Genomic DNA, 15,370 nt, shown 5'->3' on the forward strand with positions numbered 1-15,370 from the left:
TTCGCAATGCCATAAAAAGAGTTCCTCCTGTGCAGAGAAAACGGGGATTTTACTCCTGGTATTTTCTCATCCCAAATAAGGCGGGAGGTCTTCATCCAATCTTAAACCTCAAGGGTCTCAACAAGTTTTTAGTGAAGGAAAAGTTTTGGATGTTATCTCCAGCAACTTTATAGCCTCTCTTAGATCGCAATGACTGGCTTTGCTCTCTGGATCTGAAAGAAGCCTACACTCAATCTCAGCCAGACAAATGATGCTATTCCTGGGCCACATGGTTTCCACAGTGCATGTTACTCCATTTGCGAGACTTCATCTCAGGACGCCTCAATGGATTCTCATATCTCAGTAGTCTCAAGTAGAGAGTTGCGCGGGGACAGAAATCCCACCTGTCCCCACCCGTCCCCGCCAAAGTCCCACCCGTCCCTATGAGAATCCAACCGTCCTCGCGAGGAATCCCTCCGTCCCCACCCGTCCCTGCGAGGAATCCCCTCCGTCCCTACCCATCCCTATAAACTACAGAAATAGTTATTTCATTTAATTATGCTACTGAATTAAAGGCTCTGGTAGAAACCCATTTACAAATAAGCAAAAAGACTTTATTAATTTGGAAATATTAATTGGGAAGAATACATACTTTGTAAATGGGTTTCTACCAGAGCCTCTAATATTTATAAATTTTTATCAACACAACTAATATACTACTTTATCCTAAAGCAAAAAAAAAAAGAAATAGAATTTTTTTCCTATCTTTGTTGCCTGGTTTCTGCTTTCCTCATGTTCTCATTCAATTCCTTCCATCCACTGTCTCTCTTCTCTCTGCGTCTTCCATTTGCTCTGTTACTGTGCTTTTCCCTTTCTCCCCCCCTTCCAAATTGGTCTGGCACCCATCTTCTCTCCGCTCCCCCCCATAGTCTGGCATCTCTGTCTTCTTCCCTGCCAGCGTCTTCTCCCCACTCTCTCTCTTCCCCATTTCCTTTCAGCGTCCTTCTCCCCCCTCTGTCTTCCCCATGTGCTTTCAGTGTCTTTCTCCCCATCTGTCTTCCCCATGTGCTTTCAGTGTCCTTCTCCCCCCCCTCTGTCTTCCCCATGTGCTTTCAGTGTCCTTCTCCCCCCTCTGTCTTCCCCATGTCCTTTCAGCATTCTTCTCCCCCCGTCTTCCCCATGTCCTTTCAGCGTCCTTCTCCTCTCTCTGTCTTCCCCATGTCCTTTCAGCGTCCTTCTGCCCACATCTTCCCCATATCCTTTCAGCGTCCTCCACCCCTTTGTCTTCCCCTTGTGCTTTCAGCGTCCTTCACCCCCCTCTGTCTTCCCCATGTCCTTTCAGCGTCCTTTTCCCCCCATCTTCCCCATGTCCTTTCAGCATCCTTCTCCACCCTTTTGTCTTCCCCAGTGCTTTCAGCGTCCTTCTCCCCCCTCAGTTTTACCTTAAGTGTCTTTTCCTCTCCACTCCACCTTTCCTCCCTTTCTCCCTCCCTGCCCCTTACCTTTGTGGCGCTTCCCCGCCTGACTGTAACAGAACATGCCCGGTCTGACAAACCTCCCTGCCCTGTAGCCGCGAATCTAAATTACCTTCTTACAGCAGCCGGAGTATTGAAGCTGCTGTAAGAAAGTAATTTAGATTCGCGGCTACAGGGCAGGGAGGTTTGTCGGACCGGGCCTGTTGTCGGTCGGTCGGAGGAAGTGCCACAAAGATAAGGGGACCTGGCCGGCTGTGCACCCCCCCATGGCTGCATCTGGGGCGGTCCGTCCTCCCCGCCCCCCCTTGGTAGCCACTGCCGATCACAGCACAAAGCCGATAGGAACGGAAGTCTTCCCAATGCTTTGCTTAAGCCCTCCATCCGACGTCAGCGCTGACTTCGTGGAAGACTTCCGTTCCGATCGGCTGTGTGCTGCGGCAGGGCAGGTAGGGAGAAGACGAGCCTCGCATCCAACCCCGCAGGAACCCCGCGACCCTCGGAGGCGTCCCCACGGGATTCCCGCGACCCTAGGAGGCATCCCCACGGGATCCCAGCAGGTCCCGCGGGATTCCCGTCATCCCTGTTCTCATGCAGCTCTCTAGTCTCAAGCTCTCGACCCACTATCTCAACACATTACAATCACACTTTCACTTCGACAGTCACTGCAGTGGTGAACGAACTCTTCCAATCTGTCTAGAAGATTTTTGTTCCATACCCCTCCTCAACAAAAACTTCTGACCACTGTGGCCGGGCCAGGCCCCAGGTAAGTGGGAAACCCGGCTTGGACCACAGGTAAGATTTTCAGTGCACCTTTTATATGGTTGGTGTAAGGAAAACCCGGACACTGGATTTCTTTCAAACCAAACTTCACTGGGTTTATTATAAGGAAAAAGAAAAAGTCCAAAATAAACAATGGTTTCTCACAGGCACCAATTATTCAGTTCCTTCCACTTAGTTCCAGTGCCCTTTATCTGTGCTGAAGTTCAGGGACTGGACAGTCCTTGTCAACAAAAAAGATAAACCAAAATCAAACAAGCTTTTCAGTCTCTCAAATGCCCCAATACTCCCTCCTTAGGGAAGCTGGCTTCTATTAGCACCAATTCTTGCCAGCACTGGCTGAGCACTGCAGGTGCCAGCCCTTCTTGCCAACAAAGAGAAGAAAAAATCGTTTTCTCTGCAACTACTTTCCCTCTCTAGCACTTTGTCCCCTCCAAGGACTTTCACAGCCCTGCTTTGCAGGCTGTGTGGAGCAAGCCTCCCTTTTCACCAAGATCTTCAGGCCCTCCCAATTGCAACCACAGTCCTAGAGCAGCTTATAATTTCTAAATCAGGTTTCCATACGTTCTTCTGGCACACTTAATTCTGCCTCAGCCTTGCTGCACCACCCCCACCTTGTGTCACTGGGTGTTTGTGAAAGTTTCCTGGCCAGGTTCCTCTCCCTCCAAGAGAACCTCTAGCCCTACCCCCTTAGGCTCCCCTGGGAAATCACAGTACCTAGCTGGCTGCTGGATTCTTCTCCCTGCTTGTTGGCCTGGGGTAATCCTATGTTCCTGGTGGTTTGCACAGAGCGTTGGGCTGTTTCTAGTGCGCTCTGTTCTGCTTCTCCAATTAGAGTCAGCTGAGGCTCTTTGATCTCCCTGCAGTCTTCCTACTTGAAGCTTTAGTGACTGCAGAACTTGGTGACTAACTCCACCCCCTTCTGGGTTGATCTCATGTTTCTCCCTAGCTCTGGGAAAGGAGTAATAGGGAATAGACTGTGTTTTCTGTGCCCTGCCTACCTGAATTTCAGGCTGTGACATCTGCCTTTTCTCCCTTCTTGTTGTACTAAACTAGTGCTTTTAGCAGGGTGTACAGGCTTTATTTTAGGGATTGCATGTTTGAGGGCTGTACTTTTGACTGGGCTAGCCGTCTTTTTAACCGTGACAGGAGTTTCCCTGTCACACCACGGACTCATCCACTTAAGCTTGCCTCAAAATCACCGGTCTGTCCAGGACTGCCTTAGTTATATAAATCTGTTGGAACTCAGAGTGATCTACAATGCTTTAAAAGCTTTTCAGCACATTGTGACCAACACCGTTCTTCTCATCCGCATGGACAGTCAGGTCGCAATAAACGTTCAAAACAAAACTAACATACACACAGATTTATTGAAAGACTACTGATTCCACACTGTCCAAGTAGAACTCTTCGATCAGGCAACCAGCATCTTCTGGTAATTCTTTCCCTTCGTCATCTATTCTACGATACCACCAGAAAAAAAAAATCTTCTCTGACACAGCACCAACAGTTTGGAACTCTCTGCCCTCACATCTCTGGGAGGATATGCCAATGGACAGATTTAAAACCAACTTAAAGACCTTCCTTTTTAAGGATGCCTTTGATAAGTAAACGCTCGACTTCAAAAAGAAGGAAAAACATACCTCCTTCCTCCTGTGCTGACCTTTTTATGTCTCTCTCTCTCCTATTACAAATTGTATTTCTCCCCTAATCCTTTTGTCTCCCTTACGTCAATTTAGTCTTATTGTATTATGTCTTCCCCGTTATTTAATAGTTATGGCTATGTGCTCTGCTTGAAACTTGAAGATTTGGACCTGGGCCATTGCTCGCAATGCATTCCTGAAAGCAATATACATTCAAGGGGGACAGAATTCACTTGCAGACAAACTCAGTAGGTTTCTTCAGCCACATGAGTGGACACTCAACTCTGCAGTTCTGTACCCCATATTTTCTCAGTGGGGGACACCTCAGATAGACTTGTTTGCATCCCCCCACAACCACAAGCTGCCCCAGTTTTGCTTCTGACAGTCCTCTCCTCGCTGTCTGGAAGTGGATGTTTTTCTGCTGGATGGGACTCACAAGTTTCTTTACGCTTTTCCTCCAATCCCTCTCATCCTCAAGACGCTTGTCAAGCTCAAGCAGGAATCGGCCACCATGATTCTCATAGCCTCTCGTTGGCCCAGACAGCCCTGCTTTTCCTTTCTATGTCAACTGTATGAAGGAACTTATACTTCTACAAATTTTACCATCTCTTCTCACATAGAATCATGGATCTCTTCTGCATCCCAATCTTCCAGCGTTACACCTGACAGCTTGGTACCTCTTGGCCTAACATCAGCTGACCTTCATTTTTCTCAGCCTGTCAGACTAATCTTGGAAGCATCCAGAAAACAGTCTACACAGCCAGGGCTGTGGAGTTGAAGTCGAGGAGTCAGAGACAATTTTGGATACTGGAGTCGGAGTTGTGGGTACCAGAAACTGATGAGTCAGAGTCGAAGGATTTATCTACCAACTACCAACTCTACAGCCCTGCTAGGACTGTGTAGTCAGAGTTGGAGTCTGAGTCAGAGACAATTTTGGGCACCTGGAGTCGGAGTCGTAGGTACCAGAAATTGAGGAGTTGGAGTCAAAGGATTTATCTACTGACTCCACAGCCCTGTAAACAGCAGTGCTATCAGCAAAAATGGACAAGGTTTTCCACTTGGTGTGCTCTTCATCATCATGAGCCAAAATCCACCTCTGTATCTTCCGTATTGGACTATCTTCTTCATTTACCCAATTTAGATCTCAAAACCACTTTGATTAGAGTTCATCTCAGTGCTATAAATGCTTTTCACAGACTAGTTAATGGCAAACCTCTCACTGCTCATCCTCTTGTGTTTAGATTCATGAAAAGACTTCAATATCAAACCACCTCTCAATCCACCTCCAGTGGTTTGGAATATTAATGTGGCCTTGCTAAACTGATGAAGCCTCTTTTTGAACCAATCTCTATGACTCATCTTAAGTACCTTACGTGGAAAGTGGTTTTTCTCATCTCCCTTACTTCAGCTCGATGAGTCAGTGAACTTCAAGCGCTGCTGGTGGATCCTCCTTTTACAGTATTCCACCATGACAAAGTGGTGCTTCGCACCCATCCTATGTTTCTTCCAAAAGTCGTCACGGAATTCCACTTTAATCTATGGTACTTCCAGTATTCTTTCCTAAGCTTCATTCTAACCCTGGGGAAATAGCTCTTCACACTATGGACTGCAAATGAGCATTGACTTACTATTTGCACAGAACTCAACCACAAAGAACATCTCCTCAACATTTCGTCTCCTTTGATCTTAACAAGTTGGGATGTCCAGTGACCAAGAGAATGATTTCCACATGGTTGGCCTCTTGTATTTCCTTCTGTTATGCTCTGGCTGGGCTACAACTGGAGAGTCGTGTCACAACCCACAAAGTCCGAGCTATGGCAGCTTCAGTTGCTTTCCTTCACTCGACCCCTATTGATGAAATCTGTAAAGCTGCTACTTGGTCTTCAGTTCATATATTCACATCACACTACTGTCTGGAATCTTATTCCAGATGGGATGGTCACATTTGGAAATGGGCAATCTTATGAAATATCTTTCTCAAGTGGAAGACCAGTGCTTTGGCGGATAAACTCAGCAGATTTCTCCAACCGCACAAATGGTCTCTCAATTCCAAAGTGCTGCACCACATCTTTTCACTCTGAGGAACTCCTCAAGTAGGCCTGTTTACATCTCCCAGCAATCACAAGTTACCTCGCTTCAGTTTCAGACAGTTTTCTGCACATCGGCTGGAAGCAGATGCCTTCCTTCTGGACTGGACCCATGAATTCCTGTATGCATTTCCACCAATTCCTCTTGTTCAAGCTCAAGCGAGAACTGGCCTCCATGATTTCTAATTGCTCCACGGTGGCCCCACCCGCCTTGGTTCCCCCTACTCCTTCACTGTTTGTCAAGGATCTCATGCCGTTACAAATTTTCCCTTTTCTGATAACTCAGAACCATGGATCACTTCTGCATCCCAATCTACAATTGCTACATCTCACAGCTTGGTTCCTTGCCACTTAACTGAGCCAGACATGGAATTTTCTGCTTCAGTCACGGCTATTATTGCTGCTTCCAGAAACCTTCTACCCAGCAATGTTATCTAGTGGACCCATTTTTCCACCTAGTGTACTCTCCATTCCATGGATTTGACTACCTCCTCCATACTTTCAGTGTTGGACTAGGACAAATGACTGGCTACACGGATGGTGCAAGGAAATGAACTTCGGATTCCTGAACCATGGAGAGGCACTGCAAGGACTACAGGGACCAGACGGGCTCTACCTGACCAGAAGGGGAAAGAACGTCTTTGGACACTGACTAGCCTGCCTTCTTCATAGGGTTTTAAACTAGGTAAGTTGAGGGAGGGTACCCACTCACATACTGACATGAGTAACCAACCTGGTGAGGTAAGTTACCAATCCATTTCTGAGTCTGAGGTAAGTGCACACTACATTTCTGAGTCTGAGGTAAGTACACACATTGCAAACAGTACTATAGGCGTTGAATTAACTCAAGTGGGAAAATCTCCACAGAGACATAGCAAACATAAGGTATGGAGGGCTATGTACGTTAATGCCCACAGTTTGGGCAATAAAATTCTGGAATTGGAAACGGAAATGAGGATTGTCGACCTAGATGTGGTGGCGATATCCGAGACTTGGTTCACGGACTCCCATGGGTGGGATATGGCTATACCAGGATACAACTTACTCCATCGAGACAGAGAGGGCAAAATGGGAGGAGGAGTAGCACTATACACTAAAGAGGACATCAAAGTTACCAAAATCGCAGATGTCAAGTACACCGGGGAATCCCTCTGGGTGAATTTGGCTAGGGGGAGGGACAAATGCCTGTATCTTGGCGTAGTATACAGACCTCCAAGACAACAGAATGACATGGATATAGAAGTAATCGAAGACATAGAGAATATTACTTTGCGTGGAGACACAGTATTGTTAGGCGACTTCAATATGCCTGATATGGATTGGAACAGACTTTCCACTACGGCCAGCGGCAGCAGGAAGCTATTAACCTCTATAAAGGGAGCAAGACTCAGACAAATGGTATTAGAGCCCACTAGGGATCAGGCGATACTGGACCTGATACTAACCAACGGAGAAAGTGTCACAGAGGTCTCGTTAGGCAATACGTTGGCCTCCAGTGACCACAACATGGTATGGTTCAACCTCAGGAGAGGTTTCATTAAATCAAACACATCAACCAAGGTCCTCAACTTTAAGGGCACCAACTTCAAAAGCATGGGAGATTTTGTTCATTGGGCACTGCAAAACCAAGCTGAAACAGAAAATGTAGAGGCAATGTGGTCAACTCTGAAATCAACCATACACGAAGCAACCAACCGCTACATAAAATCAGTAAGTAAACGACGAAGAAATAACAAACCCCAGTGGTTCTCAGCGGAGATCTCAGACCTCATAAAAAAGAAGAAAAGAGCATTCATCTCCTGCAAACAATCAGGAAAGCAGGAATCTAAGGAGGACTATCTGGCCAAGTCAAAGGCAATCAAAACAGCAGTCAGAGAGGCCAAACTCCGTATGGAGGAGAATCTAGCGAAAAACATCAAGAAGGGCGATAAATCCTTCTTCAGGTATATTAGTGACAGAAAAAGAAACATAGATGGGATAGTACGCCTTAGGAAACCCGACGGGAACTATGTAGAATTGGACTCTGTTAAAGCCAAACTTTTAAATGAATACTTCTCCTCAGTCTTCACTTGCGAGGCGCCGAGATCTAGCACTCTACTGCAAACAAGGGAAAGCTCGGAAGACCCTTCAAAATTTTGAGTTTACGCCCAGCAGTGTCTACTATGAGCTATCAAGACTCAAGGTGAACAAAGCCATGGGACCAGACAAACTACACCCCAGGGTGCTCAGGGAGTTGAGGGACGTCCTGGCGGAACCGTTATCCACGCTCTTCAATCTTTCCCTAAGTACAGGAAGAGTCCCGTTGGACTGGAAAATGGCTAACGTCATTCCACTTCACAAAAAGGGATGCAGGACGGAGGCTGCAAACTACAGACCGGTCAGTTTCACATCGATAGTGAGTAAACTTATGGAAACACTAATCAAACGCCAAGTAGATACGATCCTGAACGAGGAGAATCTACGAGATCCCCATCAACATGGATTTACAAAGGGAAGGTCCTGCCAATCAAATCTGATCAGTTTCTTTGACTGGGTAACAAGAAAGCTTGATATAGGGGAGTCCCTGAACGTCATGTACTTGGACTTCAGCAAGGTGTTCGATAGCGTCCCGCACCGCAGGTTATTGAGTAAGATGAGTTTGATGGGATTAGATGAAACATTAACTGCATGGGTTAAGGACTGGCTTAGAGGTAGACTTCAGAGGGTAGTGGTAAACGGTACCCTCTCCAAAACGATGGAGGTGATCAGCGGAGTGCCGCAGGGCTCGGTCTTGGGCCCGATCCTGTTTAACATCTTCTTAAGAGACTTGACAGAGGGGCTTCGTGGTAAAATTACATTATTCGCCAATGACGCCAAACTATGCAACATAGTAGGCAAAAGCACAGTGCTTGATAGTATGACACAGGACCTACTCCTACTGGAGAATTGGTCAAAGACTTGGCAACTAAGTTTCAATGCCAAGGAATGTAAGGTCATGCACCTTGGCAGCAAAAATCCATGCAGGATTTACACCCTAAATGGTGAGACCCTAACAAGGACTGTAGCAGAACGAGACTTAGGAGTGATCATTAGTGAAGACATGAAGACTGCCAACCAAGTGGAGAAAGCTTCATCCAAGGCTAGACAAATCATGGGTTGTATCCGTAGAAGCTTCGTCAGCCGTAAGCTCGAGGTCATAATGCCGTTGTACAGATCCATGGTAAGACCCCATCTGGAATACTGTGTTCAATTCTGGAGGCCGCATTACCAAAAAGATGTGCTGAGAGTTGAGTCGGTTCAGCGAATGGCCACCAGGATGGTCTCGGGACTCAAGAATCTCTCATATGAGGAACGGCTGGGTAAGATGCAGCTATACTCACTCGAGAAACGCAGAGAGAGGGGAGACATGATCGAGACGTTCAAATATGTCACGAGCCGTATAGAGGTGGAAGAAGATATTTTTTTTCTTAAAGGGCCCACGGCGACAAGAGGGCATCCGTTGAAAATCAGGGGGGGAAATTTCATGGTAACACCAGAAAATATTTTTTCACCGAAAGGGTGGTTGATCGCTGTGATAATCTTCCACTACAGGTAATTGAGGCCAGCAGCGTGCCAGATTTTAAGAAAAAATGGGATAGGCATGTGGGATCTCTTCATGGAGGAAGTTAGGGGGTGGGTCATCAGAGTGGGCAGACTAGGTGGGCCGTGGCCCTTTTCTGCCGTCATTTTCTAAGTTTCTATGACTACCTCAGGGGAAGGCAACTCCGGTCCTCGAGGGCTGGAATCCAGTCGGGTTTTCAGGATTTCCCCAATGAATATGCATTGAAAGCAGTGCATGCAAATAGATCTCATGCATATTCATTGGGGAAATCCTGAAAATCCGACTGGATTCTGGCCCTTGAGGACCGGAGTTGCCCACTCCTGGACTACCTGCTTCATCTTTCTAACTCTGGCCTCAAGACTACTTCAGTGCATTTCATGTTCTCCTCAACACTAAACCACTGGCTGCTCATCCTATCATAGCCACCTCAAGTTGTTTGAGACCATAATGTCGTCTTTTCAACTCTGATGAAGCCTCCATTTGAACTTCTTGAAACTGCACATCTCAAATATCCTAATTGGAAAACAGTGTTTTTAATATCTGTTACTTACTTCAGCTTGACGTGTCAGTGAGCTTCATGCACTTGTCTGCGACCCACCTTTCACTGTTTTTCACCATGACAAGTTGGTCCTTTGCACGCATCCAAAATTGCTTCCAAAAGTAGTCAGTTTCATCTCAACCAATCCGTTGTGTTACCCATCTTTTTTTCTGAAGCCTCATTCTCATCCTGGGAAAGCTGCCCTTCATACCTTGGACTGTAAACGGGCTCTTGCTTATTACTTGGAAAGAACTACTCTGAATAACTTCATATCGTCTGCAAATTTAATCACCTCACTTGTCGTACCAATGTCCAGATCGTTTATAAAGATGTTGAAGAGCACGGGTCCAAGCACCGAGCCCTGCAGCACCCCACTGGTGATGCTTTTCCAGTCCAAGTATTATCCATTTACCCCCACTCTCTGTTTCCTATGCTCCAGCCAGTTTTTAATCCACGTGAGTATTTAATCCTCGATTCCATGGCTCGCAATTTTCCTAAGTAGTCATTCATGCAGTTGTTGAATGCCTTCTGAAAATCCAGATATACAATGTCGACTGGGCGCCCTTGTCTATCTGCCTGTTTACTCCCTCGAAGAAGTTCAGCAAGTTCATCAAACAAGATCTGCCTTTGCTGAAACTGTGCTGGCCGGACCTCATCAGCCTGTGTCCGTCAATGTGATCAATGATGCAGTCCTTTATCAGTGACTCTACCATCTTTCTTGGTACCGAGGTCAGACTCAGCGGTCTGTAGTTTCCCGGATCCCCCCTCGAACCTTTTTTGAAGATCGATGTAACATTCACCACCTTCCAGTCCTCTGGAATCTTTCCTGATTTGATTGACAGGTTGTTTACTAGTTGAAGCAGTTCAGCTATAGTCCCTTTCAGTTCCTTGATGACCCTCGGATGGATGCCATCCGGTCCCGTGGATTTATCGCTCTTAAGCCTATCAATCTGCCTGCATACCTCTTCTAGACTGACCGTCAACCCTGTCAGTTTCCCATCTTTGTTTCCAGCATATAGTCTGCTGTGTATATCATCTTCAGTAAATACAGACGCAAAAAATGTGTTCAGTTTGTCAGCGATTACTTTGTCCTCCTTTAGCACTCCCTTCATTCCACGGTCATCCAGTGGTCCCACCGCTTCCTTCGCGGGTCATTTCCCCATAATATATTGAAAGAATGGCTTGAACTTTTCGTCTCCTTGGCTATTTTTTCCTCGTAGTCTCTTTTGGCCCCTTTTACCACCTTATGGCACCTGCATTGATGTTGTTTGTGCTTCTGTTCAAACCTTCACATCTCACTATTGTCTGGAGACTTTCTCAAGACAAGATGGCTGTTTCGGTCAGGCAGTTCTATAGAATTGATTTTCTTCTTAAAGCCAACTTTCCCTCCATCCGCTGTCTTTTCAGCTAGGGAGTCCCATATGTGAGAATATGCTTCCTGCGTGTCCTAGGATAAAGCACAGTAACTTAATGAAACAGGTGTTATCCAGGGACAGCAGGCAGATATTGTCACATCCCTCCTACCTGGTTGGCTTCTTGGACTTTTAGCTGGTTTACATAACTGAGAAACTGCGAGTCGACATCGGGTGGGAAGGCAATTGTACAGGTGTGGTGTGGGCAGTCGTCAAATTTCTCAGAAACTTATAGTGACAGTACACTTTTTACTATCCATACTGGGCTCTATGGATGACATCGCCCACATGTGAGAATATCTGCCTGCTGTCCCTGGATAAGTTTGTTATGGTAATTAACTGTATTTTAAGGTATGTGGAAATAGGGAAAGAACTTTAACTGAGTTAAAACTCTAAAAATAAACAATATGTTATGGAAATGTCACAGCTGTCTCTTGTTGCAGATGATGACTTAATTCAAGATTTCTTGTGGATGGATTGCTGTTGTAAAATTGCAGATAAGGTAATTGTACTGTAGTATTATGAATAATAAAAAAAAGAATAAAAGAAATGTCCAACTCTAAAGTTAATACAGTTTTGGTAAAAGCAATAACAGTATATAAAGTGAAATTTATCTTCAAGGTTTAGGTTTTCTGTTGTGTTCCTTGAGGTGTATATTGGCAACATTTTTACCACAAATCAAATTTATCTTTTTTTATTCTCTCCGATTATACTGAATGTTGGCAAGAATAAACAAACAAACAAGGAAAGCATTCAAAGCATAGCTCATTGAGTTTTCCAACCCTCTGTGTGCACACTTGTAGCTGTGTTTTATCCCAGGACAAGCATATTCTCACATGTGGGTGATGTCATCCAAGGAGTCCTGGTACGGATAGCTTTAAAAATGCATTGCCACTTTTTTTTTTTTTTTTTAAATTCTTTATTCATTTTCAAATTTACAATAAGTGTAACAATATATCCAAACAAATTAACATTGCCACTTTAAGAACTTAAGAAAGTTTGCGAACTGCCTGCACCGTGCATACGTGAATGCCTTCCCACTTGACGCAGGCTTGCGATACCTCAGTTCTTAGTTTTCCGCGGAGCTAAGAAGTCATGTTTTTGAACGCTGTTCAAATTTTGTATATTCTGCCTTCCCGCTCATGCGTTATTCTTCTTTTCTTTTCCTTTAATTTTGAATTTAACTTAAAAAGCAAGCTTTTCAAACTGTTATATCTCCAGAATTTGGGATTCGAAATAAATTTCCCCAAATCTCAACTCCAACCATCTCAGAAGTTCCAGTTCATCGGAGCCCTGTTGGATACGACTCAACTCCAGGATGTTTCTATTTCCAAAGGACTAAATCACACAGATCACTAAGCCAAATCAACAAGTTAAAAAGTGATAAATCGCCAGGACGTTTCTATTTCCAAAGGACTAAATCACACAGATCACTAAGCCAAATCGACAAGTTAAAAAGTGATAAATCGCCAGGACCAGATGGTATACATCCCAGGGTACTAAAAGAACTCAAATATGAAATTGCTGACCTGCTGTTATTGATCTGTAACCTGTCGCTAAAATCGTCTGTAGTACCTGAAGATTGGAGGGTACCCAATGTTACGCCAATTTTTAAAAAGGGCTCCAGGGGAGATCTGGGAAATTACACACCGGTAAGCCTCACTACAGTGCTGGGCAGAATGGTAGAAACAGTTATAAAAAATAAAATTGTGGAACACTTAGACAAACAAGATTTAATGAGATGGAATCAGCATGGGTTCAGCCGAGGGAGATCTTGCCTCACAAATTTGCTAGACTTCTTTGAAGGTGTGAATAAACATGTGGATAAAGGTGAGCCAGTTGATATAGTGTACTGTATCTAGATTTTCAGAAAGCTTTTGATAAAGTTCCTCATGAGAGGCTCCAGTGAAAATTAAAGTGTCATGGGATAGGTGGCAAAGTTCAGTTGTGGATTAGGAATTGGTTATCTGATAGAAAACAGAGGGTAGGGTTAAATGGTCATTTTTCTCAATGGAGGAGAGTAAACAGTGGAGTGCCGCGGGGGTATGTACTATGACTGGTGCTATTTAACTTACTTATAAATGATCTGGAAATTAGAACGACGAGTGAGGTGATTAAATTTGCAGATGACACTAAACTGTTCAAAGTTGTTAAAATTCATGCGGATTGTGAAAAACTGCAGGCGGACCTTAGGAAATTGAAAGACTGGGCGTCCAAATGACAGATGAAATTTAATGTGGACAAATGCAAAGTGATGCACATTGGGAAGAATAACCCAAACCACAGTTACCGGATGCTAGGGTCCACCTTGGGGATTAGTGCCTAAGGAAAGGGTCTGGGTATCATCGTAGACAGTAGTGCTACTCGATTCAGGAAAAAAAATAATTTGATTCGATTCAGTCTATTGAATCAATTTTTCGATTTGATTCGATTTTCCTGCCCAATTGGTGTTTTGTTTCAAACATTCTGGTGGGTTTATTTCATACTGAATCAGAAGCCAAGGACTGGCCTCAACGATGAGTCGTGAGGCTAAGATGTCAGGAATTCAGCTATGGGTATATAGTTCAAAAAGTCACTTTATTGCCGAATTTGTCACAATAGCTCAAAGACTCAACACTGGCAATGTTTTGGTGCACGTGCCTTTATCAACAGTCTAAAGGACCATGTTAAAACAAAATAAACATAATTAAAGACATAATTTTAAAAAACATCATAAAAACATGTATATAAATGTAAAAGATATGGATAAAAACAACATTATAAGCTGAAAATAAACAAACAGCATAATTCAAAAATAATTAAAAACATGTGTATAGGAATCACATTATAAACTGAACATGAGCAAGCAGCTATAGTACATAACGTAATTGAAGCCATGCAATGAAAGAAAAATGTAATTTAGCTCTTAATCCAAAAACATGAATAACACATGTAAATCAATAAAATCTACCCAGGTGGTTTAGGTATGGATAAAAAAGTACAGTATATATATATTCAATATGAAGCAAACTGAGGCAATTAAGAACAAATAAGCATAGTGTACCAAAAAGTCATACAAAGCACTTAAAGAGCAATAGAAAAGCAATTATAGTTTGATGGGGCAATAAGTAAATAATGTGGAGCAATTGAAAAGCAAAGGCAATATTCTGTATATAAGCAATTGAGACATAGAGCAATAAAAAACAATTTTGCACACCACAGTTTAGAAAAATAAATAAAGCAAGTATGGAGAAAAGGCCATTCAAAGCAATTATAAAGTCATCATAAAACAATTAAGCAAAACATATTGAGGGGTAATAGAAATCACGTTAGTAAAACATAAAGTGAAATGCTCAATGAGGCATAAAACTAAGAGGAAAATGAGATGATATCTAAAAGGAATTAAACCATCATGAAAAATAATTTAACGCATTGCTAAATCAAGGCATCAAAGCAGTAACAGAATAAAATAAAAGATAGTAACCTGCTATGTATACAATAGGGTGCTTGGCAACCTACTATAATCACAGTTGAATGCATGGCAAGGACAAACAATACGTATAATTAACACAATTCAAGAGAGATATTGTAGTAGCAATGCTCATACGGAAAAAATGCTAACAGCCATAATAAACATAAGGCATACCGAAGCAGAAAACTCTGAAAATGAACAGTGTGGAAGGGCAAACGAGATGTGTAAAATACATCAGATAAAAAAGAAAATATGGTCAGTGAAAGGAAATGTGGGTCAAAACATACAATTACAGCCAAAGTTAAGCTAATGAGTGGACAATTTAAACATAATAGGCATGTAAAGTTGTAACACGCGCTGAGGGTCATAACTGAAGACATAAAGCAGAACTCTTATGTGAACAAAGTATAATTTGAAAATCAAAACTG

General features: G+C 43.7%; 1 protein-coding gene across 2 annotated transcripts in view; it reads left to right on the forward strand.

The window, feature by feature from the left end:
* The window catches only part of SPDYA (speedy/RINGO cell cycle regulator family member A), a 182,092-nt gene that overhangs the window by 48,869 nt on the left and 117,853 nt on the right, over positions 1–15,370 (forward strand). For both annotated transcript variants that reach the window (XM_033935976.1, XM_033935974.1), the window contains exon 3: positions 11,935–11,993. In XM_033935976.1, coding sequence (XP_033791867.1) covers positions 11,935–11,993 — 59 coding nt within the window. The remainder of the gene's footprint in view (positions 1–11,934; positions 11,994–15,370) is intronic.

Source organism: Geotrypetes seraphini, chromosome 3 (assembly GCF_902459505.1).
Source record: "Geotrypetes seraphini chromosome 3, aGeoSer1.1, whole genome shotgun sequence".
In the NCBI taxonomy this organism is placed as follows: domain Eukaryota; kingdom Metazoa; phylum Chordata; class Amphibia; order Gymnophiona; family Dermophiidae; genus Geotrypetes; species Geotrypetes seraphini.